This window comes from Oreochromis aureus, linkage group 18 (genome assembly GCF_013358895.1).
Source record: "Oreochromis aureus strain Israel breed Guangdong linkage group 18, ZZ_aureus, whole genome shotgun sequence".
NCBI classification, from domain to species: Eukaryota; Metazoa; Chordata; class Actinopteri; order Cichliformes; family Cichlidae; genus Oreochromis; species Oreochromis aureus.
In genome coordinates this window covers 21,113,998-21,141,985 of record NC_052959.1, presented here as the reverse complement: position 1 = coordinate 21,141,985, position 27,988 = coordinate 21,113,998, and the positions used below count along the sequence as shown (strand labels likewise).

Sequence of the window (27,988 nt, the reverse complement as noted above, 5' to 3'; positions counted from 1 at the left end):
GGTTCTTTTTATTAGACCATCATCAATCTTTCAAACCCTTTTTTATTTTTATTTATTATTTATTGTACTGAGGGCATTTCTGTCAATCAATGAGCTGAAGACGGGAGATTATGGAGAACAAAGGCAACCCTCTCTACAAGCAGGTGCAGTTTTATTGCAAGAGTGCCTTGAAGAGACACATAGATACTGTATTCAGCCTCAGGCCACATGGTACATGACTGTTTATCACATGGTTGTTTTTATATTGTACCTGAAAAACAACATTCCCGCCCACTACCCCCACCCCGCGTTCAACGGAATTTCTTCAGTGTGTGGTGTTCAGAAGTGATTCCAAGCTTTCCAGTTCTGCCTGTACTCCTTTGGGTTTGTACAGTGTGTGAGACACATCCAGTGAACCTGTTCTGATTGCTGTGTACTTGTTTACATGGCATCAGTGCTTTTCAGCTCCACCTCTCCTACAAACACATGTGATCACTGACTTGTAGCTCGCAAGCTGTACAGACATAACATACACACACAGTTTTAGCCATCATATCACTTTATAAGTTGATTGCAATAGCTGGTATAAAGTTAACGACATAATATTTTCTTTTTTTTGTTGTTCACAGTGGGGAAAACCCAAAGTGATGTGGTCTGAAATGCCTAAAATTACTCAAATGTAAAACTTTAAATGATCAGAATACAGTGTTTTGTTTTTGGAGGTCTTCATGCTGTTTTCAAAATAAAATTGTCAAGTCAACTATCCCCCATACATGACACATCAAGCACAAACTGCAAACAAACAGTTATTCTGTTTCACATTCATAACCCTATCCTTGATAAGAAATGCCCAAAACTCTTTAACCCATGATTGTTTTGTTTTTTTAAATTCATGATTTATTTATTTGCTGTGTTGCACCGGCACATGCCGGGGTAAAATACTTTGGAGACTGCCCTGTTGTTAATCTTCTTTGTGCCATTACGCTGTGTCATCCTTTAGTCTTTCTTCTCCTCTTTGCTCTCCTCTTCCTCTGGGTTGTACACGCTGACGGTGAACTCGCCGGCCTCTGTGCCATACTTGTTCTTCACCACAAGGGCGTATTTGCCAGAGTCAGCCGTGGTGACGGCGGCGATTGTGATACTGGCGAACTTGTTGTGCTCGAACTTGAGTTTGTAGTGGTCGTCAGATACCAGCTGCTTTTCGTTCTTCGTCCAGGACACCTCAGGTACAGGCTCGCCCCAAACGTTGCCAGTCAGGTTCAGGGACTAACGAGTAAATATAAGTTGTCAGGGGATTGATGGGTGTCACACATATGCAACAAGAGAGCTTATCAGATTTTAGAGGTAAGACACACTCATAGAATAACACAAACTAAGAGAGAACAGAAAGAATAAGAGAGTGACACGCTTCATGAATAGAGTGAAAAATTGTTTCTTTACCTTGCCCTCTTGGATTGCAACCACATCTGGCAAGCCTCCAACAACACGAGCGCGGTCTAAACAGGAAATAAAGGTGCAAGTGTCAATCATCAAGGAGAGCTTGTGAGCATTATACTCACCAATGCTGCATTTTTCACTGGTGCAGTGAAGTGTGTTTTAGCTGGAAATGTCCTTTGTTCACTTTCATATTTCAGCTACAGAGGAGATCTATCCTTTAACCACGCTATATCCAAGTTAAAATTTTAACGATACCCCAAAAAATGTTACATAATTTCATAGAGCGGTGTCCCTCGGGAGAAACCAGAGAATAAATAGGCACTTACTTCTCTCAGCGATTGCTGCAGCTCTAAGGGAGGAAGGAAGGACACAGACATTGTCAGAAGCTTTCTAAAATGGTATCGTAGTTATTTCTAAGCTGTACACTACCGACAAATGTATTTTGAGTGCATCCAAAAGAGCCCTCATGTCTATTTTGAGTTTGTGATGGTTGCTGCTATTTATTTCTGTAAACATCCTCTTCAGACAGAAAAGCTGAATTACACAAAAGAAGGATGGAGTCAGATGAGTTTGTTTACTTACTTGAGCCTTTGGAATTCTTCAAATGCCTCTTGCCATGCTGCACCAGGACAAATCACCAATTATAATTTAGTTACATAAGCACAAAAGATAGACAAAGTTAACAGGATGCGGTTCTTTCTGCGCCTGAAGCGTCTTGCTCCTTTTGACTTTATAACTTTTACTCACCCTGGCCAGTCAGATCAAAGGCTCTCTTTACACCGTCCTTGCCATCAAAGATATCCATGCTGTATTTGCCCTTGTCCTTCTCAGTGGGCTCATTGATCTTAAGCCAAAGCTGGTCTCCTGTGACTCCGGACTTAACTCTCTCTGAAGCAGCAATTTTGCCGTCTCTGGTGAAGGAATCAAGAACACAGACATCAAATAATGCCTGACTCCTAATTTACTGAAATGAAAATGTATACAATCCAGTACACCAAGGAATATGACTCAAGTATGGAGCAATACTTGCAGCAGACGCTTCAATCTTACATAATAATACCTGGGTTTTTTGGGAAAAATGTCACATGTGGCAAAATTTAGCCCCATCTATACATATATAATCATGTACATCAACAAGAGAGCTGATAGTTTTTGCCATTTTTTTACTGTTTCATTTTTAATCTGAATTATGAATGGCACAATATTACCTCGTGTTGTGCACTGCAGGTCTCAGATATGCAAAAAGTGTTGCCATAGTACACACATGAGCTTTGAAGGTCTTATACAAAAAGCAGTACCATGACTACCATTGTGATATTTTACACAAGTAGTAATGACAACTATAGTACAAAAAAGCAGAGAAGTGTTAAAGAATTTCATGAAAGTAATGAATTTAACTGTTACAATATGTAGATGTATGCTGGAAGAGATATATATGGATGGCTAGATTAATGCTAATTCTAAAAGCAATAGGTAATACAGAGAAATTAGTTGAAATAGTTGAAATTATAAATAAATATTGAGCTAAATGTAAATGGCTTAGCTAACTATGGCATGGGTGCTATGTTAACCAAACTTTACAGGTTTTAATTGAAACAATATTTAAATCAAATTAACATTTCTGAAACGTGACACGGTGACACAGTGTCGATAAAGTGGTACTTATTTGACTGGTCAGTGTGGTTACATTTGTTACGAAAACTCGACTTTGTTCTGGGGGAGAAATAATAGTTCACGAGTTGCAGATAAGCATATAATTAATATCAACTAACATCAAGTAAAACACGTGAACCCATTTTACAGCAGTCATCTGATTCTCAAATTCTAATCTCACAACATTTCATATACACCCTACTACAACAATTTTCAGATATGGAAATACATCTCTGCACTATCAGCAGCTTGGCTGTCCTTGAGCCTCTAATAAAAGAAAAAACATGCAGCTGACTGTGAGACAGCTTTATCTTCTTTCCTTTCATGCAGGATTCTCCACAGTATCTCACACAAAAGGAATTAATGAAGGAAGTACTGGAGCACCTTTCCTAAGGATTTAGAGAATTCAGCCGGGTCTTGTTATGGCTGTCTTGCAGCTCCCTTCTGCATCACTTCCCCCAGTGAGGATTATGGACAGTATAAAAGATAGATGTAGCTGCTGGGTCTGAAAAGCAAAGCCAACTGTGGAAGTGCTTTTAATATCCATTCTTTTTAATAGCCAGCAGGGGGCGACCCTTGTGGTTACAAAAGGACAGTTGTACTGTACAGGCTCAATCTGCTAGTTCCACTTAAGCCTGAAGGGCAGCACAGTAGTTAGTATTGGCACCTCACAGCAAGAAGGTCCTGGGTTTGAATCCAGCCTGTGGCCTTTCATTATTTTCTCCGGGTACTCTGCCTTCCACCCACAGTCCAGAAACATGCACGAGTGACTCTATAATTGCCCATAGGTGTGAATGGTTGACTGTCTCTATTTTAGCTCTGCAACAGATTGGTGACTCATCCATGGGTACCCTGCCTCTTGCCCAACAACAGCTGGGACAAGCTCCAGCCCCCCTGCGACCCTGAGTTGAATAGTTCAAACTGAAAAAGTTCAATTTTTAAATTTTGGTCATTCTTTCGTTTCATAATGGATTTTCTATAACCAATGGGTTACACAAAACTGACCATTTAACCACGTCCTACCCTTTTTCAGTTCTCCCCACATAGAGACTTTACCGCACAGATCCTTCTGATACAAAAAAAATCAATTCAAACATCTGTTGCCTGTTTCAAATTGTGTTTATGTTTTGAGGTAGTTTTGCCTGTTTTAATGACTTATTTTGTCTTTATGTAACAGTGATCTGCAAAAATTCTTCAGATAAAAATGTTGTTTTTTTGGATTAACTTGAATGATGGATGAGAGGTGAAACATCTTCAAGCAACTTAAAGAAGTCCAGACGCTTTTCTTTGCAAGCTCCTTAGAATGAACTTGAATCATTTACACATGCATTTATCATGCACTAAGAGGTTTACCTCATATTTACATGTGCAGACTGTATGGTTATAAGCAACATTTTACAATGCTGGTCAGATAATTTTGCACAGTGTCGATAACAGTATTATATCAATCTAATTGGACACCTCTGAGAGTCATGGTCAAAGACTGTTATCAGCTGCATTTGTTTTTAAATGTAGCTTCATGATAGTATTGCTTTGTGTATTTTACAAGTGAATGAGTCTTGAAATAAAAGAAAAGATTGCAAACCAGGTCAATTTCACATACTTGTGGAGCCAACCAACACGCAGGTCCTCATGGTAATATGTGACCGTGGAGTAGAGGACGATGCCATGCTCGGTACTGAGAACTTTGATTTCGCTGGAAGAGTTAGCTGGAGGGAGAAAAGAGCAAAGACAGGCACCTATTTGCATCTCTTGGAGCTAATATCGGATAATGGTATGCAGTAAAGCATGAAATATTTAGATGTTAATTGTTCGTTCTCAGGAAAAATACTTTGAATAGGCACATTCTACTTCTTTCTGTGGGCCTCTTTAGTGCGTGGTCTATGTGTTGTGCTTCATTACTGCCTGGTAAGTGTGAATTTTAATGACTCACCAATAACCCTGAACAGCTCATTCATTACAGCTTGGTATCCTGGGGAAAAGCATGACGACAGCAATTAATGTCACATTCGCTGATATTACTTTTGCTTTTCCGCAGCACTTATTTCCACTTTTCCACTTGATTTTCAGCTCCTAAAATTTATGAGGGAGACTACCTGCATCTGTCAGATTGAAGGTGCTCTTATCTCTGCCTCTCTCATCCTTCAGGAAGACTTCGTAAACACCCGCGTCGTGCTTGGAGATCTAAGATTCAAATTACAAGTCACATAAGTATCCTTGAAGCAATAATGAAATCCCCTTAACCTCAAAGTGAGGGGAGTGCAATATTATTTTTGGGACAGATAAAAGACAGTCAAATAGCCAGACAGGGACCAAGTAAACCGAAAAGGCAAGCTTTTCTCCCGCCCGTGATGCTGCAGGCGTTTAAGGGAAAACATGGAAAGGACAGAGAAAAACATGGATAAGGGAAGACAAGGAGGACACATGGAGAAATCAGGTGTCAACTTATGGCAGAAAGATTATGTCCAGACTTTAGGTCTTGGTGGCGGGGGAACGTCCTCTGCAGGTGGTTTTCTCTTTTTTTCTTTCTTTTTCTCTTGCTTAATAACCCACTGTGAATTAGACAGATAAGCCAGTTATTGCAAATGCAGCTGACAGGAGCTCATGCAATGACACCGACCCTCTTCTAATGAGTAATGCTTACACAGTCTCAATGAAATATCAATGTAGCTTCCCTGGCACTGGGCCCTTAGTGACAAACCAGATCAAAATTCTATCAAAAAGAGTTTTTTTCTTTTCTTTTTTGTGCATGTAAGGTGGCCAGAGAAGTTATATTGATTATTGTTAGAATGAAATGAATGAGTTAAAAGGACATGACATGTACAATGGCATTACGTGGGCATTAATACGATCGCCGAGTCTCCAAGTATGAAAATTCAGAGAAAGTGTTAATTGTAGCAGTTTCAGTACCCACTGCATCTGTTCAGATCCCCACTGGGAACATGCTAATGTGCTGACTCCAGCACTCTACTACAACCTGGGAAGGTGAATATTTTCCATAGTGTTTCATCATTTATGAATGTACGTGTCAGAGAGGGCTGGTAGACAGCGCAGCAGCTAGTAAAGCTGTACAATGGAAGCACAGCTGCATCAGCACCGCTTTTAGCTCTTTACTCATAAGCTCACAACTCCTCGCAACGTACGGCCTCCATCTAATGGCTGACCTTTCCGATATTAAAGGTCAGCTCGCCGTCCTGTCTCTCGATTTTCTTAGCATCCTCATCATCCTCTGCAATCTCAATGCAGTCCTTAGACCAAGTGATCTCAGTCTCTGGTCTGACATTTCCAATCTATGAAACAAAGAGAGGGACAGGAAGGAGTTGCTTTATCTACGTGCTCCATCTTTGAAGAAATATCAACAGCGCTGTAATTATTCACATTCGTTTCTATTACCTTGCATTTCAGCAGTACATCACAATCAGGGGTAACACTGAAGTCAAGGTACTCGACAAAGTGAGGACCTGAAAATATATTGAATGATTACACAAAAAATGATTTGTTTAATTATCATTAGGCTTACGTGAAAGAGGCGTGAGATTTCTTACCTTGTTTCCTGACCCATTCTGCCCTTGCAAATTCTGACTTCTTTTGAAGCTCCCTGAATTCTGGACAAAGAGAAACATAAATGTTAAAAAAACAGATTAAACCCTTATTCTTCCCCTCATTCACTGTTGGACTGTATTAGAAAATGCGTGCCATAACAAAATGAGAAGGGACAACTGTAAGTAAACGTTGCCTTCTGCTGCCCCTCAATGGATACATAATTAAACTGCAGCACTGGCAATACACCTAGCAGACTGGGAGATGTCTATATTTACACTGACATTTGCATTGTGTATTTTTACAGCCTTCATTTTCATGCTGTTCTCTTGACTTCGTCTTAACTGCTCAGTACTTTTATGTCATTTTGTCAGTCCTTAAAGTTATAAGTTACGCTAATCCAGGTGACCATTATATCAAAATGGAAGTCAAAACTGTATTAGCCATTAAAGCTGCTTACCATCTCCAATTAGCACCAGACTGGTTGTACCCTTAGCTTTGCCATCCACAAGGTTAAAGGTGAACGTCCCCTCATCTGTGACTTCCAGAGAGTCCATGAACATTTCAATAATACCGGTGGACTTGTCGAAGTTCATTGTGTATTTCTGAAAGCAGTGAGGCAAACAGAAAATCTCTGATCCATCAGCAGTAAGGTTACGTTCAATTTACAACTGGGAGGGGGGGGGGCATTATTATTGCAGTATTTTTCCTACCTTTCCCTGAGAAATGATAACATCGTTGAAGACATACTCCACTTGGCAGTCAGAAGTGCATTTCTCCAACTGAGTCCAGAATCGCACGCGACCCTTCTCGAGCAGCTCCATAGCCATTTCGTTCTTAAAGGGAATAACTACAGAGCACCAGATTTATTAAAGCTCTTGCAGAACAACTTCTATTTTTTTTAGGATTGCATGTAGGTATACATGTAGGGCATAAAGTCACAGTGGCTGGTATCAGCAATATCAGAGTTAAAAACAGGCTTGTAGGCTGCATTTGTTTGAGAAAAGAAATCATTTTTAAGCCATATTTAAACCAATGTCTACATTTAGTACTAAATAAAACTGAAATTCTGGTCTTGGTAACATCTGTGCTTTGTGCCAATATTCACCAGGGAACTTGTGATCATGGCTGATGTCCAGAAGACGCTTGAGACCTGTCAATTAAGAAAACAACAACAAAATGGATGAATGTCATGACCTCTGTAAACCGACAGAAGTACTGCACCAAGTAATCTGAGACAGCCTTCAAAGGGCGTCTCACCCTCCTCAGTGAGCGTGTAGCTGGAGGAAATGCCGTCAGTGTTGGTGACTACACAGGAGAAGGTGCCCAGATCCTCCAGAGAGGGACTGTTGAAGATAGCTCTGGATCTGCAGATGATGAAACAGCAAGGGAGGAGGGTGGGGACATTTTTTCTCTTTTTAGCTGATATCATCTGGTGACATGGATTCTAATGCTTGGGGAAAATGTTGGTAGTGAACATTTACCCTTGTGGGACAGTTAAAGGATTATTCTATTCTATTCTATTCTATTCTATTCTATTCTATTCTATTCTATTCTATTCTATTCTATTCATTAGTGGTACATAATGCATACTTACTTGCCCCGTTCACTGATAATAGTCAGGCGAGAGGTGTCTGTGATCTCTTTGTAGTTCTTGGACCAAACAAACTCAGAGCCCTCCATCATCTCAGAGCACTCAAAGACCATGGAAATCACACCGTCATCATCAACATCCACGTAAATCTCTTTGGTGCCTAAGAGAGAGACATTAAATGGTGAGAGGATCCCCGATATTAGTATTTTCAGTTCTCAAACTCAGAATTTTAGTCATTAAAAGACTAAATCATCAAAATAAAAAGCCTGGCCATGAGTGTAGAGCTGCAAAAAAAAGTCAAATCATGTGTGAGGACAAATTTTCCACATATTTGTAAGACTGGATAGGAACACTCTGTGACTGACTGCATCAGTTACATAACAGTCTCACTCACCAGGGCGAGTCTGGGCCAGGATTGGACCTAAGACTGCAGAGGGCTTTCCAACTCCAGCAAGATTTTGAGCACGCACGTGGAACACATAGGATGCACCACCCTTCAGTCCAGTCACCTGATTTAGCACATGACAGGCAGGGGTAAGAGCGAGTCCAACCACCAACTATTAAAACTATTCACATGTCGTATTTGACATTAAGATATTAAAGAACCAATTTTGTTCAAACTGGATTATATGCATCTTCCTCACCTTCATGTATTTCATCTTGTTGACCTTTTCATGAACACCTTTCCAGCATTCCTCACCAGCAGAGGCCTCCTTGACATCCAAGTAGTAGCCATTGACAGGAGAGCGACCATCAAACACCGGTGGTTCCCACAGGACCACCACAGAGGTGTCACGGATCTCCAGTACATGAAGACCAACAGGAACACCTTAAAGATAAAAGTGTTTAAATAATTAATATCAGTGGCTAATTTTGGATTGTTTTTCCTTTTCTAAGGTCTAATTATATAGACAAAAACTTGGCCTAGCACCAAATGATAATGCTGAGAACTGACAGCAATATAAAGTGATTTAACTGATTGTTGTCGAAGCAATTTTGCATCAGTCTCTGTCTTGTAAAACATTGGACATAGCACAACTAAAAAAAAAAAAAAGATCATACCAGATAAGCAATTCTGAGAGAATAATACTTTTAATCAGTGCGGTTGCTCTTAAAATTACGCTGAGGTTACCCAGAAATGTATTTTGTCCTAGATATCTGGTAGCATATGATATGGATGTTTTTTCACTTAATTGCAGTGTGTGACAGTTGTATTTGTGTGATTATTTGTTATCATTTTCATAGCATTCTTGGTCAGGTCACTGATGAAAAATGCTTTAACTCTTAGTAACCCCCTTACGTAATTAAAGTTTTTCCTTTCAGTGGATAGTCAGTTATTGGTTTAACCCCTCCATTACTAATATCTACCAGCTCAATTTTCTGTGTTTCGGTGAACATGTGATCAGTGATACCTGGGACAGTAATGGTCCACTCTTTACACTCCAGAGGTGCACTGGGCAGAGAGGGTTTACTCACACCAGCCATGTTCACTGCTCGGACTTGAAACTGATAAAAGAGCCTCTCCTTCAGGTTCTCCGCCTAACAGAAACAAATGCAAATAGTTAGAGACTAAAAAGTGCCTGCCAGCTTCATTACATGCAGTGATAACATTTTATGTTTTATGAATGTGAGCCTGAAGGAACTTGAAACTTACTTTATAGGAAGTTGTAGTGAGTGCCTGGTGGTTCATTTCATGCCATTTTCCAGCAACGCCTCCCTTTACGGTTCTGTAGTCCACAAAATAGCCCCTGATGTCAGCTCCTCCGTTGTTAGCAGGCGCGTTCCAGCCCAGGACCATGTAGTCCTTGAAGGCCTCCAGCAGGGTCACACCGGTGGGTTTCCCAGGTACGGCTGTGATGAGAGTAAACAGGACGGTCAGCTTTAATTGTGGGAAAAAATGTGAGTAAGCGAGTCAAAACAGTTAACATTAGCCAAGTATCATACAGGTGTTAGTGGTAATCAGTGTTAAAATATCATGATAGCTGCGACGGTACAGATGAACATCATACATGCTGCTGCATTACACACACAAGAAACACACATTTGTTGTTTAGTATCACAGTAATGGAAATAGAAATACTTACACTAAACGCAAGCAGCTGTGAAACTTTCACACTAAGAAATTCTTCAAAGCCAGGACTCATTAGGATCATGCTCTTTAAGAACACAATAGTTTAGCCTTCATCTTGGCCAGGCACTAAGAGGCACCCCTAAAGATTTATCAAACAGCAGAACTCAAGCAAAATTAAACTTATATGCAGAAACCCTCAAACCCTTCACACAAAGTAAAAACATTGTAAAACATGACCTGACTGGTTTAACCAAGCAACAAAGAAATAAGTAAATACAAAAATTAAAGGATGGGAAAGTTACCAAATATAGTGGTAGCAATGAAACTGCCATGCAGGCACATGCGAGTTATCAACTGCACTTTTATAAACATATAATTCATAACATTTAAAAACTCATCCAAGGGACTTCTTCAGTCTCAGCTAACTGCAGGTTTCCCCCAAGAGTACAAGAGTACCAACTCTTTGAACAGTACTCATGGCCACTGAGCAATGGTCATAGCAGACCATGAAACTAAGCTTATGCCTTGTTTTCAAGTAACAGTGCTAATGTGCATATGTACTGTTTATAATGTAGGGGAAACCTGCAGTCAGCCGAGTCATTTGGATAAGTGATGAAAGGTTTTTCCCACTGAAAATGCTGCGTTCCGATGGACAGAATCAACTTCCTGGGATTTTCTTATTAAGCAGGCATCAAGACATAACATATTAACACATGAGATTTACAGGCAGATTAACTGTATCAGAATGAAATTTTGCAAATCAATTAACAAAACATAAAAAAGATTTTGAATTAGGAGTGGTGAAAGACTATACATGGATAAGGGGGAAAAATGGAGAAATGCGTGCAAAGTGAAGAATGAGAATGAATTATGACACTTACAGATGGCAGCCTGTACAACTACAGCATCAGAATTGGGGGAGCTCTGGCTGTATCCAGCAGCATTTACTGCCTTCACCTTAAACACGTAGTTTGCACCAGTAATCAGGCCATGACACACAAACCTAAACAGAAAAAAGAGATTCTCAGCATTTCACTCATTTCTATGAACAATCTATGACAGCATTAGTATTAGTCAATAGGTGGGATCTTTTGTAATATCACACAAGTGTTGCTCTTGATACAACATACTTTGAGCCATTCAAGTTACATTGCTTTTTTTTTAAATACTCAAACTCAGGACCTTCTTGCTGTGAGGCAACAATGCTAACCACTGTGCCACTGTGCTGCCCCTTTATCAGTCTCTCACTGTGTTGATTCTTCTTTCCAGCATTGCTTCAGCTCATCAAAGCATTCGTTTATAAACAGCTCTCTGAAGGTCCTGCCACATCACTTCACTCAGGTTGAGGTCTGGGCTTTAAGTGGGCCATTGCAACACCTTGATTCTTTGTTTACCACTGGGATCATCCTGTTGCATGACTCAATTTCAGCCAAGCTTAAACTCAGTGACTGCAAGGTGCCCAGGTCTGTGGGTACAAATCCAACCTAAATCATCATCCCTCCAACATATTAACATTTGGGATAATTCGTTTATGTTGGTTGCTGGTATGATGTGCTTGGTTTTCTCCAGATGTGGAGCTCTGCACTTATGGTCAAACATCTCCACTTAGGTTCATCAGTCCAAAGGAGATTGTTTTTTCTTGTGGTTTGTTCAGATGCAATACATCTAAGCCATGTTACCATGTTCATTTTGGAGAGAAGAAGCTTGCAACCATTTCAAACAAGCCATACTTGCTCATCCTTTTTCTAGTGATACTGTCATAAACTTTAACGTTTAATATGGAAACTTCGACATGTAGGGTTTGAGATGTAGCTCTGGAGTGATTGCGCTGGATGTCCACTCCTGGAAAGATTGTGGCGTTGTCTTAACACACACCTGGATGCTTCAGATCAGTAAATTGGCTTTTATAGAGGTGGTTACACTTTCTGATGATCAGTTAATCAAGTGCATTTGATTAGCAGCACTTAGCTGCTACTTACCCTCTTAATTCCTGTGGAAGTATTATAAACAAGACATTAAAAGACGTCATATTTACATGGCAAAATCAGTATCCTCAACATCTTAGAGCATGCATTAATTGCACCTTTAAACCTGCCCACCTGGTCTGCTTGACAGGCTTATTGTTGCAAGGCATCCAGACATCTGTGCCCACCACACTACATTCAATATAGTAGCCCACCAAGTGTTGCACATCTTTGGAGGCCCCCCAGAAAACCACCACAGACGTGTCAGTGTTCCTGGTGGCAACCGGGTTGCCTGGAGCTGATGGCAGGTCTGTTAGAGGAAAAGGAAAACACAGAGCATCCTATAATGCAGAAAGGCGCTGCAGCAGACTGTAAAATAAACCAGTGACATTGTGATTTTAGAGCTACTATTATTCAGTCCTGAGCAGGTCTTTTTATATGCAACATTAGTTTTGACACACTTGGTTTGCCAGCTCACCCAGTTTATCTCCAACTATGACTTCTCCTGTGGATTCAGAGGCTTCACCCACGCCGGCAGAGTTGCAGCAGCGTACACGGAAGCTGTAAGATTTACCCTCCGCCAGGTCAAACAGGGCAAAGCGAGGAGATTTGACTGGCATACCAGTGTTCACCCTCTGCCAGGTGTCAGTGCCAGAAATACGCTGCAGTTGACAAAGAGCCAGAAAAATGTTAGAGACTGAAACAGATATGAAATTTGACTATTTGAAACAGGTGAGGTATGATTATTTATATAATGTCTCCATATGCTTGCTTTCACATATCACTATTCTAATAATAAGTCTGTAGGTCTTTGCCATTGTATTTGTTAATGCACTGTATGACCAAAGGAAATCAATTAGAAATGAGCATTTTCACACTGGTGTATTTACTGTGGAGCTTTCATTTTGCATTGTCTCTGCAAAATATGTTGATCCCTCAGATTTAAAGGTTAAATTGTTGTAGCTATCAGCAGTAAATAGTTTAAGAGCTTCAAAGGAGAAGAGTTAAGACTTAGTTAAGTGATTAGAAACTTTGTTTTATTTACCATAATCATGTTAAATATAACAAACGATATAACTGATTCTTCTCATCAGTCCAGTAGTTTGACTCATATATTTCTATGGGACAGTTTTCAATGTTTTTCTCACCTTCTCAATGTAATACATGACTCCTTCGTGACCCCTCTGGGCTGGAGGCTTCCAGGCAAGTACCACATAACTTTTAGTTGCCTCGGTAACCACAACATCACTTGGTTCTCCTGGGACTACACCGACTGAAGAGGCAAGAAGATACTCATCATTTGGACACGACAACTGCAACTAGGTAAGTGCTGAAGTGACTGTACTGACACCAAAACGGAGCACTAATAGCAAAACCACATGATCTGTGCAGACTGTTCTCACAGTACAAACAGTATTTTACTATATAAGCTTTGCATGAATTAAACATTGTCTAAAGTTATAAGACTGATCAGATATGTGATGCTGATGTTTGACTGATTGGATATATGAGGTTGTTTATTCCTACAGTAATGAGTCTGAAATTTACAGGAATGAAGCAACTGTTTTAAAAAAATTGGGAAAAGAACTGAGAAGTCTTGAAGGACATTAATAAACCAATACCACAAATACCATATCCTAACCTAACCTGTTATAAAGACTGAGGTGGTAGTTTTCAAAATCAGACACATGCAAGTTCCTGATTTTGACAACTCTGAATTTTTTGTGAAGTTTGAATTTCTGATTAAAAATAGCACATTCGACCCCCTTAAACATTAATGAAAAATAGCTCACAGTTCCCCTTGATTAATGAGACAGGCATCAATCAGGAAGCTGTGTGATGGCTATAGCAGTTAAAATCAAAGAAAAGGAGCCCACATCTCATACGTGTTTGAGCCATATGAGAAAATGTCTAAAATCAGAGTAGGAGAGTTGCTTGACTGTTACTGTAAACCTAAGAGATGTGCAAGCAGCTGGGTGGGATGGTCAGGTCCAAATATTAGAGCTGTTTGGCCAAAATGAGAAAGATATTGAGGTTCAATAGCTTTTTAAAACCTTTTTGTAAAGACGTCACTTGGATGAGTGACGAAACGTTTCTCCCACAAAACGCTACGTCCAGATGAACAGATTCAACTTTTGGAGATTTACTTTCCTGGATGATTGAGAATGCATCAAGACCTTTTTGTAAAGACAACTAAAATTAAAATTCTATGAAATTATAATTATTAAGACAGCAAAAAGGTGCCGTACCTGTCGGATCCTCCTCTGTGAACTTGATCATTCCAGTCCAAGGAGCCGAGGGTCCAGCTGTTTGGAAAAATTAATTAAATAGATTTTTTTTTTTTTTAAAGAAGGTTAATTTGTTTACATGGCTGAAGTGTGTCAGCAGGTGATGGGTCTGTGTCTCACCTCTGAGGCGTGCTCTGTCAGAGGGATCCATGGCAACCACGGCCTCGGATACGCGGGATGGACGGCTGACTCCGGCCTTGTTCACCGCACGCACCCTAAACATGTAAGACCGCCCCTCCACCAGTCCTGTGACAGGGAAGCGAGCGTACTTGACTGGGACTTCATTACACTGAGCCCAGTGATGGGTCCCCACCTCACACCTGGAAACATTTAGATTAGTGAACGCTGTAAACCAGGTGTTAATTTGGATTTCCAACACAGAAACAGCAACAATTAAACCAGTTTCACTGCATATGCTGTACACAGTATCATATGCCCCCTATGAAAGCGGACTATTTTTGTTTTTTACAATTTTGTATAAAATAGTAGCAAAACGCTGTAAACCATAAGAGAGGAAGCTGACCCACCTGTCGATGTAGTACCCCAGGATGGAGCTGCTGCCCTCCACCGCTGGCTGCTTCCAGGTTACCACAACATAGTCCTTGTTGGCATCATGACAGCGCACATCCAGGGGGGCTACAGGAACCCCCTCAACCTCTACATCGGCATCTGGCATAGTGAGACACACACACACACACACACACACACAGTTAATAGTGAGTGATGCTGTTTTTAAATCAAGCTGATCTCTATTACATATCCAGTTTCCATTTTCTGACCTACTTGTTTACAATATGAGTGGCAGGACTGCAACTAAGATACATTTATATCAATAAATCACTATATTTTTAATGTTTATGAGGGATTTCCAGAAAACAGTCTCTGTAGCTGGTTTTCTCACACACATATAAATATATATAGATACAAAAATTCTCAGGGGGAACCAAACACCTCACTTAAAGACACAGCAGAACTGAGCACCTCCCCACCGCATCTATAACATGCTGCTGCAGTTTGGACATAACACTTGCACACTTTAAGAGTTACGATTCGTTAGATTTTAACAGTTTGATTTAAAACAAAACTAAAAGTAACTTCATTTGCAAAAAAGTAACCTTTAGATGAGGATTTTAGGCCCTTTACCTCTGACAAACACGTAGGCAGCATAGGTATCATAGCCAGATTTGGTGTTGACGCGCAGGGTGTACAAGCCCTCATCTTCTTTGTTAAGGTGGACAAGAGTGAGTACGGCACGTTCCCCAGACCAGTGAGTGTGCACCCACTTAGAGGGCTTTAATGGGACAGCTGATGAGACAGGAGATTAACAAAAGAAGTGGGGCTTGATGCCTTAATACTCAGAAAAGACAATAATGCACAATTTCCATTTTATTCTTTCACTTACAGTTTCTGTACCACACGACTTCAGGCTGGTATTTTTTCACAGTGGGATAAATGATGACAGTGCAGCCGAGGCTCAACGTCTCCCCTTCAGAGCCAAAAGCCACTTCAAATTTGTCAATAATGGTGGTTTCAAAGGTAACACCATGCTCAGGGCTAAAACCATCTACAGACACAGAAAAGGATCTCAGCATTAAAGGGTCACACCCAGCAGACTTTTTTATCCAATAGTCCAATATTCAACCTCCTCGCAGTTTTCTTTTTGAAGTCCACTAACGCTTATTTGAAAATATGTGGCGCTTTAACTGATGTTGACTTTAATCAAAAAGCTAAATTACCATCTCTAATAAAAACAATTCTTTTTTTTCTTTTTTTTTTTTAATACCTGTCCCGTTTGGTTCTTTTGCCATCAGAATTATTGTCTAAAGGCGAAGAAAGATGCCCAACGGATTTACTTTACCAAATTGACCATCCCAGCCTTGCCGTAATGGTCCATTTGATTCACCTTTTATTGTTTATTTTATTTTCACTTGCTGAATACGGGACAGACTTAACTGGGGGAAAGAAAGGGGAGAAAGAAAGAGGGAAAGAAAAACGGCGGGGAAGAGGGACGGGGAAAAAGGGCAAAAAAAAAATAAAATAAAATAAAAACAATTCTTAAAAAAGCTAAAAACTGATATTGAACAGAAATGTGTGGTTAGAGCTACTTTACTTTATACAATTTAAAAGAAAATGTTTGTTTATAATATATAAAGTGATCTCACGTGGTTTAGGATCGAGTGGACCTGGTTCAACACCCTCTTGGAACCCTATGGGGAAATATTATACAACAAAGTTATTAAAACCTGTAAAAGGGATGTTGACCTCTGACCTCTGGAACTATAGAATCAGATAGATATAATTTATATAAAATCTACAATGCTGTGAAAAGTATTTGTTTCAGATCATCAAATCTGTCATCCTGTCAATACCTGCTCAACAAAAGAGGTGTGCAGCTAACTAACATTACAGCTCAGATGAAGAGGGACAACATTTATGTTTCCTCTCATGGGTAAATGTGCACTTCATTTGTCAGTGATACGGTTGGCACGTGCAGTTTGGTAAAAAGAAAATAGCGGCTGTTTAAAACTTCCTCTAACGAGGTTTGTAGATTTTGAGCAGCAGACTACTGGGAAACAACACTGCTGCTGAATTCAAATGTAATTTTTGGCTCTTCCAAAAGTGTTGGTTACTATCTTTACACTCAGGAGAAGGCAGACATCTTTTTGGCAGAAAGCTCCAAAACTGGGCAACTCAACACAAGAGTATAGATGAAAGAATAGATCTACAGGCCAGACGGGTGAAATGCCCCTTTGGCGCTCGTGAATGAGCTTTAAGACCTTCCTGTGGTCTGTGCCTTTGAAGGGATTTGTCTCCTGAAACATACTCAGGGCACAACTGTAGGACACTGCTGAGTTTTAAACCTCTACTTTGAACTTTGACCGCAAACTGAAATCGACTGGAGCTGCTGCAGAGAGAGACATGTGGAAAAGAACATTAAACGAGTTACCTACTTTTCACAACCACAGAGGCCACAGCAGAAGTTTCCCCTTTCACATTGAGGGCAGAGACATGATACTTAGCAGTGTCGAAGAAATCACAGCTGGAAACAAAATGTTGGTGCACGATTAACTATTAACGTCACAAATAGATTCAGCGCTGCAAAAAAAATAAAACATTAATACCGTTTATCTTGGGTGTGTGCTGTTAATTCAGAGGCCAGCTGAATGATTACCTACTTCTTGATCTCCAGAGAGTGCATGTTGTAATTGCTCTCAGCTGTGTACTTCTCGGGGTGGGCTTTGGCATCGATGAGGACGTTGTTTTTATACCTTAAAAGCAGCAGAAAGACGACTTGTTTATTTTTACTCTTGTCTTCAGAGTTTTTAATTGCCATGGTGCATGTAGGTGTTTATGTGGCAACTGTGGAAAATAAACTCGACTGACGTGTTGGATGGAAACTTCTCTATGACACACGCATGACTGACTGTTTTCATCAGCCTCTTTTTTTGTGACTCAGAGAAGAAGGGAACTTATAAACTTGGAACGTACCAGGCAATCCTGGGTTTGGGCCATCCAGCCACAGTGCAGTGCAACTTAACATCCTTGCCCTCCCAAACAGTCTGTCCACGGGGCTTGACAATGAACTCTGGGCGGTGTGTCAGGCTGTCTGGGTTCATTTTCTTACGGAACTCCAACCATTCCTCCATCTGTAGTGTGAGTGTGTGATATGAAGCCCATCAACGCCTGTATGGGTCATGTGAAAATAGTTAAACCTTTGCATTCACAAAACTATGGAAAGGATTTACCGTCCTGCTCATTTCCAGGCGTACAGCAGATTCCCTGACATGCTTTGACCTGGTTTTCTTCTCCACTTTCACCTCCATGGCCTCCCTGGCCTCCCTGACAAACAGGTTCCTCATGGCCACATAGTTGATGCCCTCCTCTGTGACCTCCTCCTCCTGGGCCTCCATTAAGCCGCGAACTACATCATGGCTAGAACAATACAAACCAACCAAGACGTGAGAACAGAGAGCACACTATGAATGTCAGAAATTATACTGATTACTTGCTAAGAAATATCCACAAACTCAGATTGCATACTCACCTGGCTCTAAACACCGGAATAACATAGCCGATAACTTCTTTGTCCTTGTCCATTGCCAGGTAGGTGCGTTTGGCTCTCTTGGGTAGTGGGCTCAGTTTAACCACCTCCTGCCCCTTCTCTGTCTTCACAGAGATCTTCTTGCTAAGAGGTAAAAGGCATAATTGATCGTACTGAAGCAACAACTGAGTAGCTCCAAATAAATTGCATGATTATTATTATTTTTGCTAAATAATGCTGTGCTGAGTGATTGTGGAAGATTCATTGTCTTGTTTTAAAGAAAAAATTATGAAATTTTGATTTGCCAGAGAACAACCTGAGCCAGAATCAGGCTTCTGCATCAGCTTGTTTTCTTGGAACAAACAAACTATAATAGTAAATGTGGTTCTCAATCTGTTTTTTCCAATCACACAACCCTTTATAAAGTTTTCTTTAACCAGTTACAAGCAATGCAAGAATATTCTTGGTGGAAAATAAAAATGTCCATATTAAGAATCACATTACTGTAGAAACACATTTACTAAATACCAAACTTATAACTGGAAAACACTTAATTCCTAGATTTCAAACCAGTATTTTGACAAAGACAGAAGGGCGATATTGTGGTTGTTTTTGATGTTTCTGAACAGTTTCACTCAAAACTCAAACTCAGACCAGTCCGGACAGACTTTTTCATTGTTTTGATCACTCATTACAGAAAGAGAGGTCTACCACAAATATGTGGTCCAGCTCTTTGTACTTGTTTTTTGGCTGTATTGCTGCTACACAAATCCATTTCCTTAATTTTTGTCTGTCAGTAAATTTCTGAAAGTGGTTTCACAGCCAGCTGTGGAACATTTGTTTGTGTTTGATCGCCATCTGTAAAGTTTAATGTCAGCGATAGGTTATGACAGCTAACCACAGTGTTTAAAATGGGACTGTTGAATATAAAACATGGTTTAGTTTAACATCAGTAGACTAATTACAGTTTTTTATTCTTTAAGAATTATGTGTGGTTGATAGACATGAAAAAAATCCCTTCTAGTACCTCTTGCAGTAAGTACCCCTACTGGTATTAATTAACCTTCCTAGTCATTTGTCATTTGGTGTAGATTATTTACTGTGAAGGAAGATTTGCTTTATAAACTGATGACTAAATATATGCACCACACTTTGCATGTATAAACAAAAGGGGGGGGAGACTTCTAAGAGCTGCGGAGAAATCTAAGAATACCATGAAGAGCATGAAGCATTTTGCTCACTGGACGACTAAACCTTTAAATAAATATGATGGTTACATAAAGACATATTCAGCTGGTGCTATAGTCCAGTTACTCAGAGAGGAAGATGTATTCCGGTCCGCTCCCTAAGATCCTGACCCATTTACAGTCTGTTTCATTAGCCTCTTAGTCTTCACTATTGTCAGAAGGTTTTTTTTAAATGGAACTGGGACTGCTGTACATAAGACTCGTTTTAAAGCCTCTCTTTCACTCATGATCTCTGCCAAGTCAGCGCTAGTCTATCCATTTGGCATGAAAAGGAAGCAGGAACGCGTGGCTTTGATGAAGTCTGTTATGTACTGGTGAAGCAGGATACAATCTGTGGAAGGTGCTCAATGCACAGCAGAGACAGACAGATGGAGGGAGTCTCACAAAAGATGCTGTAATGTCAAGAAGTTATTTCTATTGCTGACTCACCAGGTGAGCTGAGAGGACGCCTGCTTCAGTGTGAAACAAAGTCAAAGGTAATAAAGTTTGATGGCTGAAAAAGAGCACTTCTTTTCCATCTGACAAGCTACAGAATGTCAGTCTGAAAATCGGAATCACTAAAGTATAAATTGATTTCTTTTTTTAGTAAATAAACAAGACACAAAACACAGATGCTTAAAATCAACAACAGCTATTTTGTACATACTGGCCCAAGAGTTAATATCTATCAGACTACTGTGAAAGCCAGCCTGCAACCAGCTACAATATCATCGCTTCTTTACAATGTCTTTACAGTTGGCTTAATGGCAACAGCTCATGTCGCATCTTCAAAAATAGCTTGGCTGTCCAGGAATATAACTGGCAGCCCTTCACTACAGCTGAAATTCTTTCCTTGACCTCATTTAGAAAGTTATCCCAGCTCCAGCATAGACACTGAGCGCCACAGCTTAAATGACAAAGACATGCTAACCATACTGCATGTTGGTACAGGAAGGTGCATGTTCGCAAGACAAAAGATAAACAAAAACAAGCCCAAGAAAAATCACTGGCTTAAAAGTAGAACCTGACTGATATATTTCTATTTAAGAGGAATACCGATATCTGGTGGTTTAAAAATCTGATATTCCAATACATTGGCCAATTCTTCTTTTTTTCAGACACATGAAACAGATGCAGATTTTCCAGTATTTGTTACGTGTAGTTATTTACATACGTTGGTTGTGTTTAAGGCATTTGAAAGACTCGCCTTCACAGAAGTTACAGAGTGCCCTCTGGTGGAAAAACTGTGCAACATCAACACTCATAATATGGCTGAAGGGTGTTTCTCCTATCTCTTCTTTGCCTTTTTAAAATTTTTTATTTATCACTCGTTATAAATGGTGATGCTGATAGAGCAGCAGACAGCTAACATTGTCCAATAGTATCGACCTGTCAATAAATCAGTCAGGCTCTATTTAAAGTCATTACAATATTCACTAATTTGTAGTTTTAAAGATGTCAAGGTAAGGCTGTAAACTTTTTGCCATTATTAACATTTTTTATCAAATTGAAATCCTTAAATTTTATTCAGCTTGTGGCCTAATAACAGTAACGTTCAATTTAATTTGAACAGAAGAAAAGAAACAAACAGAAAATTATTTCATTGAAGAAATAAATGTCTTAGCAATGTTGTTGTATTGCAATGCTCTTGTTGTATTGTTGCATTCACTGTTTTTCTGTATTACTTCAGTGGGTTAATAGATAAAAGTACATCAATATATCAGCTCTAACACGGTGGAAATTATTTTGTTTAAACATTACAGACTGATCCAACATTGCAAACATTCTCCCACAATGTTTAACTTGCAAAAGTACATTTATTTGCTGGCAAAATGCCTCATGAAAGTCTAGCGCCAAAGCATCACAAATAAATAGAGTTTGTCCAAGTTAGATAGCGTGTGGGAGTCTGTGTCAAACATTGGATCAGCTTGTCCCTCTCCTATGCACCTGCCTCCTTAAATAGATGTTCTTATAGCAACAAAACTCATGTATAAACACAAACACATGAGAAAAAGCCTTTGGATAAGAACTTAGAAACATTACTTTAAGATACAGACTATATAAGTGGATTACTCTCATATAACTGGACAGTTTAGAAGGTTGGATGCTGACATGTCTGCTTTGACACTTAGAGATGAGATTTAAAATAAAAGTCAGTTCACAAATCTGAGCTATAAAAAAAAAACAAGGAAGAGTAGCTGTTGTTTTACATCCATCCTTCTGTTTACCTGCCAGTCATGTGTAATGGTCCCCATGCTATTATGCCAAGACTCCAGGCCTTGAACCCTATTGCTTTTTTTGTACTTGTACTTACACACTTCTCCAGCTTTTGCCTATTTGAACAACTATTACAAAACATTTTTTCCTTCAGATTTGATTAAGTGTCTAATTCCTGATTAAACCTACCATATGTAGAGAAAGAGCTGGAAGGAAAATACGTTGTCACCCTCACGATTTACCATTTAACACACTTTAAAACTTTAAAGGCCATGCTACAACAGTATGTTAACAGTAAAAAGTGCTATATTTTCTTTTTTTAAAATCTATTACCATAAAAAAGAAAATCAATGAATAAATTATAGCATAAAAAAGCACCTGCTCTTGATGAAAACCCTTTTCGGTATGCACGCACTCTCTTTCCTGCTGCTAAACCCACTTCAGACCACAAGCACAATGTTGAATATTTGAAAGGGAACATTCATCATTTCTGAAGTACTAGGAGTGGCAGGTTACAACCTTGGACCCTGCAACCCCTTCACTCTAATCTTCTTACCGATGGCTGGTGGTCTTGACAGTCGAGAATGACTGCTTGCTAACAGACGACTTGCTGCTCAGGTAATAGCTGCTCTCATAGTGATGCTGCTGCTGCTGCTTCTCCTCATGTTGATGTTGATGCTGATGCTGATGCCGCAGCTTCTGCGTCACTTGTAATGATGCTGACATCCTGACGGCCAGTCCGCCAACTTATAATGACTGTCCTTTACTTTACCCGCTCTGTGAATCAATCTGACTGTTATTATTAAAGACTGGTTTCTCTACTGGAGGTTAGTCTAGTGCAGAGGCCGGTAATAAGGTAGTAGGAGCAGGGATTAAGGGATAAGAGAATTGGTTGCTTGTTAAAAATATGTTTTTAAACTTGTTATTGTGATTTTTTGTTTGTTTGTTTTGGGCAAGCAGCTTATGTGTTAGCTCTGGTTAAGATCTACTTCTGTGTTAAATGAAGCAGCAAGTGATAAACTGGTGGTTTTGATGATTTTCAGACTTTTCAGTTCAATTTAATTCAACTTTATTCACGTACTGTGAAATCACAGCAACAGTTGCCTAACAGTTGAAGACCCTACAACAACACCAGGAAAACAGAGAAAACCCCAACAATCATATTACCCCCTTTGACCAAGCGCTTTGGCGACAGTGGGAAAGAAAAACTCCCTTTTAACAGGAAGAAACCTGTTAAAAGCCATCTTTCGTGACCGCTTAGGGTGGAGGGAGGAAGAAGATGGAAGGAAGTCTTGAACAAAAATATGTCAATTTACAGTCAGATCATTTCCTTCAGTGGGCTTTTTAAATGTTTTGTGATGAACTGGACACCAAATGTGGACAGATGGCAAGAACAAGCTAAAATATACTTCCTGATTTTGCAGGTTTTGTGTAATTAGGCTACCAAATATCTATGTTCAGTACTGACTTAATTGAGGGTTATTTAGTTATTCATATATCCGAGTTATAAAATGTCAAAATATTGCGACAATGGCAAATTCCTAAAGCCTAGATGTTTGTTTCTTCAAAATAAAAGTCCAACTTCAAAGGTTTTATGTTTATTGTAAGACAACATAAAGCAGATTGGAATGAATGAAATATAGATTTTTGTAAAGTAATAATAATAATAGTAAAAATAATAATAATAATAATGATAACAATAATAATAATATCATCCATCTGACCTCTCCCCATGTGAAGCCACTTAAGTTCTTTTAGATATGGCTCAGGTTAAAAAGAAGAGCAGCTCCAGCTGGGAGGCAGGCAACAGTAACTATATGATCTGCAGTTTCTCCCAGATTACACAAAACTATTTTCTCCTTTTTATGTGCTTGAGCAACATCTACTACAAGCAGATTAAGCCATCAAGAATTACACACTGAACTGGACTGTAAGCCATGAGGGCACAGAGTGCATTAAAAACATTTTTAAAAAGTCCAGGTCATAAAAGTTTTGTAAGGTAAGGCTGGTGTTAATTGGAAGATTAGGATGACATTTCACTACAATGACACATGCAGGCTAATATACCAGAGCACTATTTCTCAAAATGAACAAAACCCTGTTAGTAGGCTATATAATAAAACTGATTAATTAAAACACATTTATAAACAAACTAAGTAAAAAAATAAATACATAATCATACAGTGGAAGCCGGCCTAGGGCCTTATGGAGTCATGGTTTTAAATGATAACCAGAGCACATAAGTACTTCGGCTTATTTAAGAAAATATGCACACTCACTCACCACAAATTAAAAATCCACAATCGCTGAAAATAAGAGAAAATGTGTGTTAATCCAGAAGTAGCTAAAGCAAGTTGAGATCCAGGCAAAGCAGCAGGGTGAGGGGCAGTGGACAGGACGGCAGTCCACAGAACAAAAATAATGCTGCCACTCGGCAGAATGCACAAGACACCGTCAGGACCTTTTAAGGCTGGGGCAGCTTTAAATTTAGACCATGAGACCATGAGAAGGGCCAGCTGAGCTGAGGAGCTTCTTTTTGGCCTGGCCCTCCGCTGTGTACTGTACTTCAGGGGCATATGCAGGACTCCAGTGGTTTCACCCAGTTCACCGTAATAAAAGGCATATGAACTGCACCACAAACGAAAAAAAACCCCCCAGAAGAAGTGCCACTAATAAAAGAAAATACAACTGAGGACGGGTTCTCAGTCTTAAAAAAAACCCTGCTAACCTAGTACAATCATATCATCCACCGACCAACTTTAACACCAATGCTGTTAAGTTTTAAACTTTTCACTTTCCCTTAGTTTATAGTTTAGCTTATTTGTTTGAAATCGTTCCGTTATTATTCTGCTGCGCAAGAAATATTTAGTGGTTCAACTTCCTTATTAATTATTGAAAACAAAGACTCATTAACCATTAACTTATTCAAATAAACATACACGTATTCTGGACATACAAGTAATTGCTGCCACCTAGTGGTGACATATGTTGACTACATTATTAGTCGTCCAGATAAATATAAAAACATGATTAAATTAAGGCTCTACTTATAATCGCATCAGCGTATAAATCATAGATTTATTATTACCACATGCAGTACGTAGGTCATTTCATCCAAAACAAGAAGGGGGGGGGGACGTAAACAAACCCAAGGCGTGGAATATTCCAGACTGTTGGTTTCTTCCAACTTCACTCTGATTGGTCAGTTTAGGCAAGAGGAAATAAAACATTGATGTTCCTCTTCATCAGCTTGTGGATGCTGTGGTAGCTGTGTGTGCAGCTTTTTGGGCCTATAAATAGGTAAGGTAGGCGACTTATTTTATGTTTATGAAGCTGCATAGTTTGAGGACTAAGGACTCGTGTTTTTCTTGTGAATAAATCTCGGCTAGCTCGCTAAAGCTAGCCTGGTCAGTCAGTTATTTAGGTCAGCAAGGGGCTAGCTGGCAGAGCTGGCAAATAATTAAGGGGTTTTCATTATGTGGGATTCCTGCAGTACGCTATGTAGTGCGTGTGTGCTACAGCTCAAATATTTGAGTGATATAAACAACAAGTCAATACCTATATTTGCGTTATTGTTATGTTATTGCGTGACAGGTGAGCATAATTCGAAATGATATTGATCTAATAAAATAACACAAATATACAGCAAACAAATGACAGCTTAAGTGCTTTAGTATCACAAAACAAGTACCGAGTGCAAATATCCGTTGTAAGTGATCATAGACTGAGCTAAACTCATCAGACTCTTTAGTTAGGTACACCCATTACTGGATTGGACCCCCTTATGTCAGAATTCGTTTAAATCTTCAAGGCATAAATTGAATAAGATACTTGAAAGATTTCTCAGATATGTTAGTCCATATAGACAGGATGCCATCACACAAATTTTTCTGGTGCACATCCATAATGTCAAAACAAAGACAACAAAAGATCAGAAGATGGGAAAACTGTTCGTAAAGGGGTGGACCTAGTCAGCAACAATAGATAGGGTGTGGCGTTTAAATAAAGCTCAGGTGGTACTAAGGAGCCCAAAGTGTGCCAAGAAAATATCCACCACACCAATACACTGCCACCATCAGCCTGAGCTGTTGATACAAGGCAGGATAGATCCATGCTTGTTAATGTCAAATTCTGACCCTGCCACTTAAAAACCACAGCAGAAATCTAGACTCATCAGAAAAGGGAAGATTTTTCCAGTATTCTAGAGTTTTGGTGAGACAGTGTGTTGTAACATCAGTTTCCTGTTCAGGAGTGGCACTAGAAGTCCAGTCTTGTTCTGCTGTAGTCCATCTGCTTCAAGGTTCAATGCATTGTGTGTTCACAGATTACTTTGGTTGTAACAAGTGGATATTTTAGTTACCGTTGTCTGAAATGGTTGTGTGGGGAAAATCCCAGTAGATCATCTCATCTGGCACCAATGTCACAATGATTAAAGTCACCTTTGGCTGAACTCACCTACATTAACCTTCCAGTTCATAGCTTGCACAGTAAATAATCTAAAGACACTTAATAGCCAGTGTAACCAAGGAACTTTCACCAGATGGAGAGCGTCAGTAGTGAAGTCCAGACAAGAAAAAAAATGTGAATGAATCTTTCATTTGAACGTGTTGCTTGATCCAAGCTGACAACTTTCATGTTCCTGTATTACAGGAGAGGGACTAACAACCTGCCAACATGTCAAGCAAAAGGGCCAAGGGAAAGAACACCAAAAAGCGTCCTCAGCGTGCCACCTCCAATGTGTTTGCCATGTTTGATCAGTCTCAAATCCAGGAGTTCAAAGAGGCTTTCAACATGATCGACCAAAACAGGGACGGCTTCATAGACAAAGAAGACCTTCATGACATGCTGGCCTCATTAGGTAAACTTGATTTATTTACACATATTTAGTTAATGATTACGTCTTATGGAGTTAAAACTGCATTATTTGGGGCTCATATTCAGAAGTTAAAAGATTTGAATCTTTTTCTAATCACAAATCATTAAATGTGGTTAGCAGGTTAGAGTCACTCTGACCTTGAGCTTTTTCCCAGGTAAGAACCCCACAGATGAGTACCTGGAGGCCATGATGAATGAAGCACCTGGCCCAATCAACTTCACCATGTTCCTGACGATGTTCGGAGAGAAGCTGAACGGCACAGATCCCGAGGAAGTGATTCGTAATGCTTTCGCCTGCTTCGACGAGGAGGGCACAGGTGAGCTGATGTGTTCAACTGTTTAAGTTTTGCATCTTTTATGTGAATTTGTCTCAGACTCTGGCATGTAGAGACATTGTTTGGTAGTAAGTGCTTAATTTGAAGATATCTGCTCAGTGCTAACATCAGGAAGCACCTGCAAGAGTGAAACTGTTTCTTCACACAGGTGTGATTCAGGAGGAGTTCCTGCGGGAGCTGCTCACCACTATGGGCGACAGGTTTACAGACGAAGAAGTGGACGAGCTCTTCCGCGAGGCGCCCATTGATAAAAAGGGCAATTTCAACTATGTAGCATTCACACGTATTCTGAAACACGGTGCAAAGGATAAGGATGACTAGTGGGTTCATTCTTTACTCCATGTCTATGTTTAATGAGTTTCCATTCAAGTTAGGAAAGCTATGTCCTGTAATTTGACGCATGACAAAGCTTTACTGTGGTCTACTTTACTGAAGCTCATTTGTTTAAGCTGCTTTTTGGACCTCTGGGTCCCTCCAACCAATCCTACTTTGAAAGCTTGTTTGCACATCTGTGATAACACTACTAGGGGGTCTCTATAAGCTAGTGGAGATGTATAAAAAGACCCCCATGGATAAAGCTGGAAATAAACTGACACCAGATGTCTGTTATTGCAAATGAATCAGCTGTATTTTATAGAATAAGCGTGGAGATTAAAATGTATTCTGAGACGAATCACCAGTGCTCTTTATTTTTTAAAGGTTTTATTTTAAAACAGAAGAATTCCACATGATGCATCAGTCTTAGCACAAGATTCAAAGATACATGA

At 39.7% G+C, this 27,988-nt stretch overlaps 2 protein-coding genes and 1 long non-coding RNA gene across 7 annotated transcripts; 2 read left to right on the top strand and 1 right to left on the bottom strand.

The window, feature by feature from the left end:
• Positions 1-38: 38 nt before the first annotated feature.
• myom1a (myomesin 1a (skelemin)) lies at positions 39-24,620 on the bottom strand. 3 transcript variants are annotated; one of them, XM_039601758.1, is made up of 38 exons: positions 24,295-24,420; positions 22,568-22,788; positions 18,572-18,712; positions 18,273-18,459; positions 18,016-18,173; positions 17,703-17,795; positions 17,478-17,566; positions 16,689-16,733; positions 15,929-16,090; positions 15,670-15,831; positions 15,054-15,195; positions 14,647-14,846; positions 14,488-14,544; positions 13,387-13,511; positions 12,717-12,900; positions 12,374-12,548; positions 11,156-11,277; positions 9,858-10,054; positions 9,616-9,742; positions 8,848-9,032; positions 8,598-8,712; positions 8,207-8,363; positions 7,870-7,976; positions 7,718-7,762; positions 7,323-7,459; positions 7,070-7,214; positions 6,615-6,674; positions 6,463-6,530; positions 6,234-6,359; positions 5,541-5,621; positions 5,166-5,253; positions 5,003-5,041; positions 4,673-4,778; positions 2,164-2,327; positions 1,999-2,035; positions 1,743-1,765; positions 1,420-1,475; positions 39-1,245 (listed from the first exon to the last, which is right to left on the bottom strand). In XM_039601758.1, exons 2-38 carry the CDS (start codon positions 22,735-22,737, stop codon positions 976-978), a joined length of 4,545 nt encoding a protein of 1,514 aa, XP_039457692.1. In that variant the 5' UTR covers positions 22,738-22,788; positions 24,295-24,420; the 3' UTR covers positions 39-975. The 3 variants fall into 3 exon arrangements, with proteins under 3 accessions (XP_039457692.1, XP_039457690.1, XP_039457691.1); XM_039601756.1 differs by lacking the exon at positions 22,568-22,788 and having other exon boundaries at positions 24,295-24,620; XM_039601757.1 differs by lacking the exons at positions 5,541-5,621; positions 22,568-22,788 and having other exon boundaries at positions 24,295-24,620.
• On the top strand, positions 13,496-15,142 carry LOC120434177. Its single transcript, XR_005608968.1, has 3 exons — positions 13,496-13,561; positions 14,616-14,749; positions 15,066-15,142. It is a non-coding gene; the product is annotated as an uncharacterized LOC120434177 (long non-coding RNA).
• Positions 24,621-25,155: 535 nt separating the features above from the next.
• myl12.2 (myosin, light chain 12, genome duplicate 2) lies at positions 25,156-27,894 on the top strand. 3 transcript variants are annotated; one of them, XM_031735559.2, is made up of 4 exons: positions 25,156-25,311; positions 26,662-26,869; positions 27,042-27,203; positions 27,370-27,542. In XM_031735559.2, the coding sequence occupies exons 2-4, from the start codon at positions 26,686-26,688 to the stop codon at positions 27,540-27,542; spliced, it is 519 nt and encodes a 172-aa protein (XP_031591419.1). In that variant the 5' UTR covers positions 25,156-25,311; positions 26,662-26,685. The 3 variants fall into 3 exon arrangements, with proteins under 3 accessions (XP_031591419.1, XP_031591420.1, XP_031591421.1); XM_031735560.2 differs by having other exon boundaries at positions 25,197-25,316; XM_031735561.2 differs by lacking the exon at positions 25,156-25,311 and having other exon boundaries at positions 26,686-26,869; positions 27,370-27,894.
• Positions 27,895-27,988: the final 94 nt, after the last annotated feature.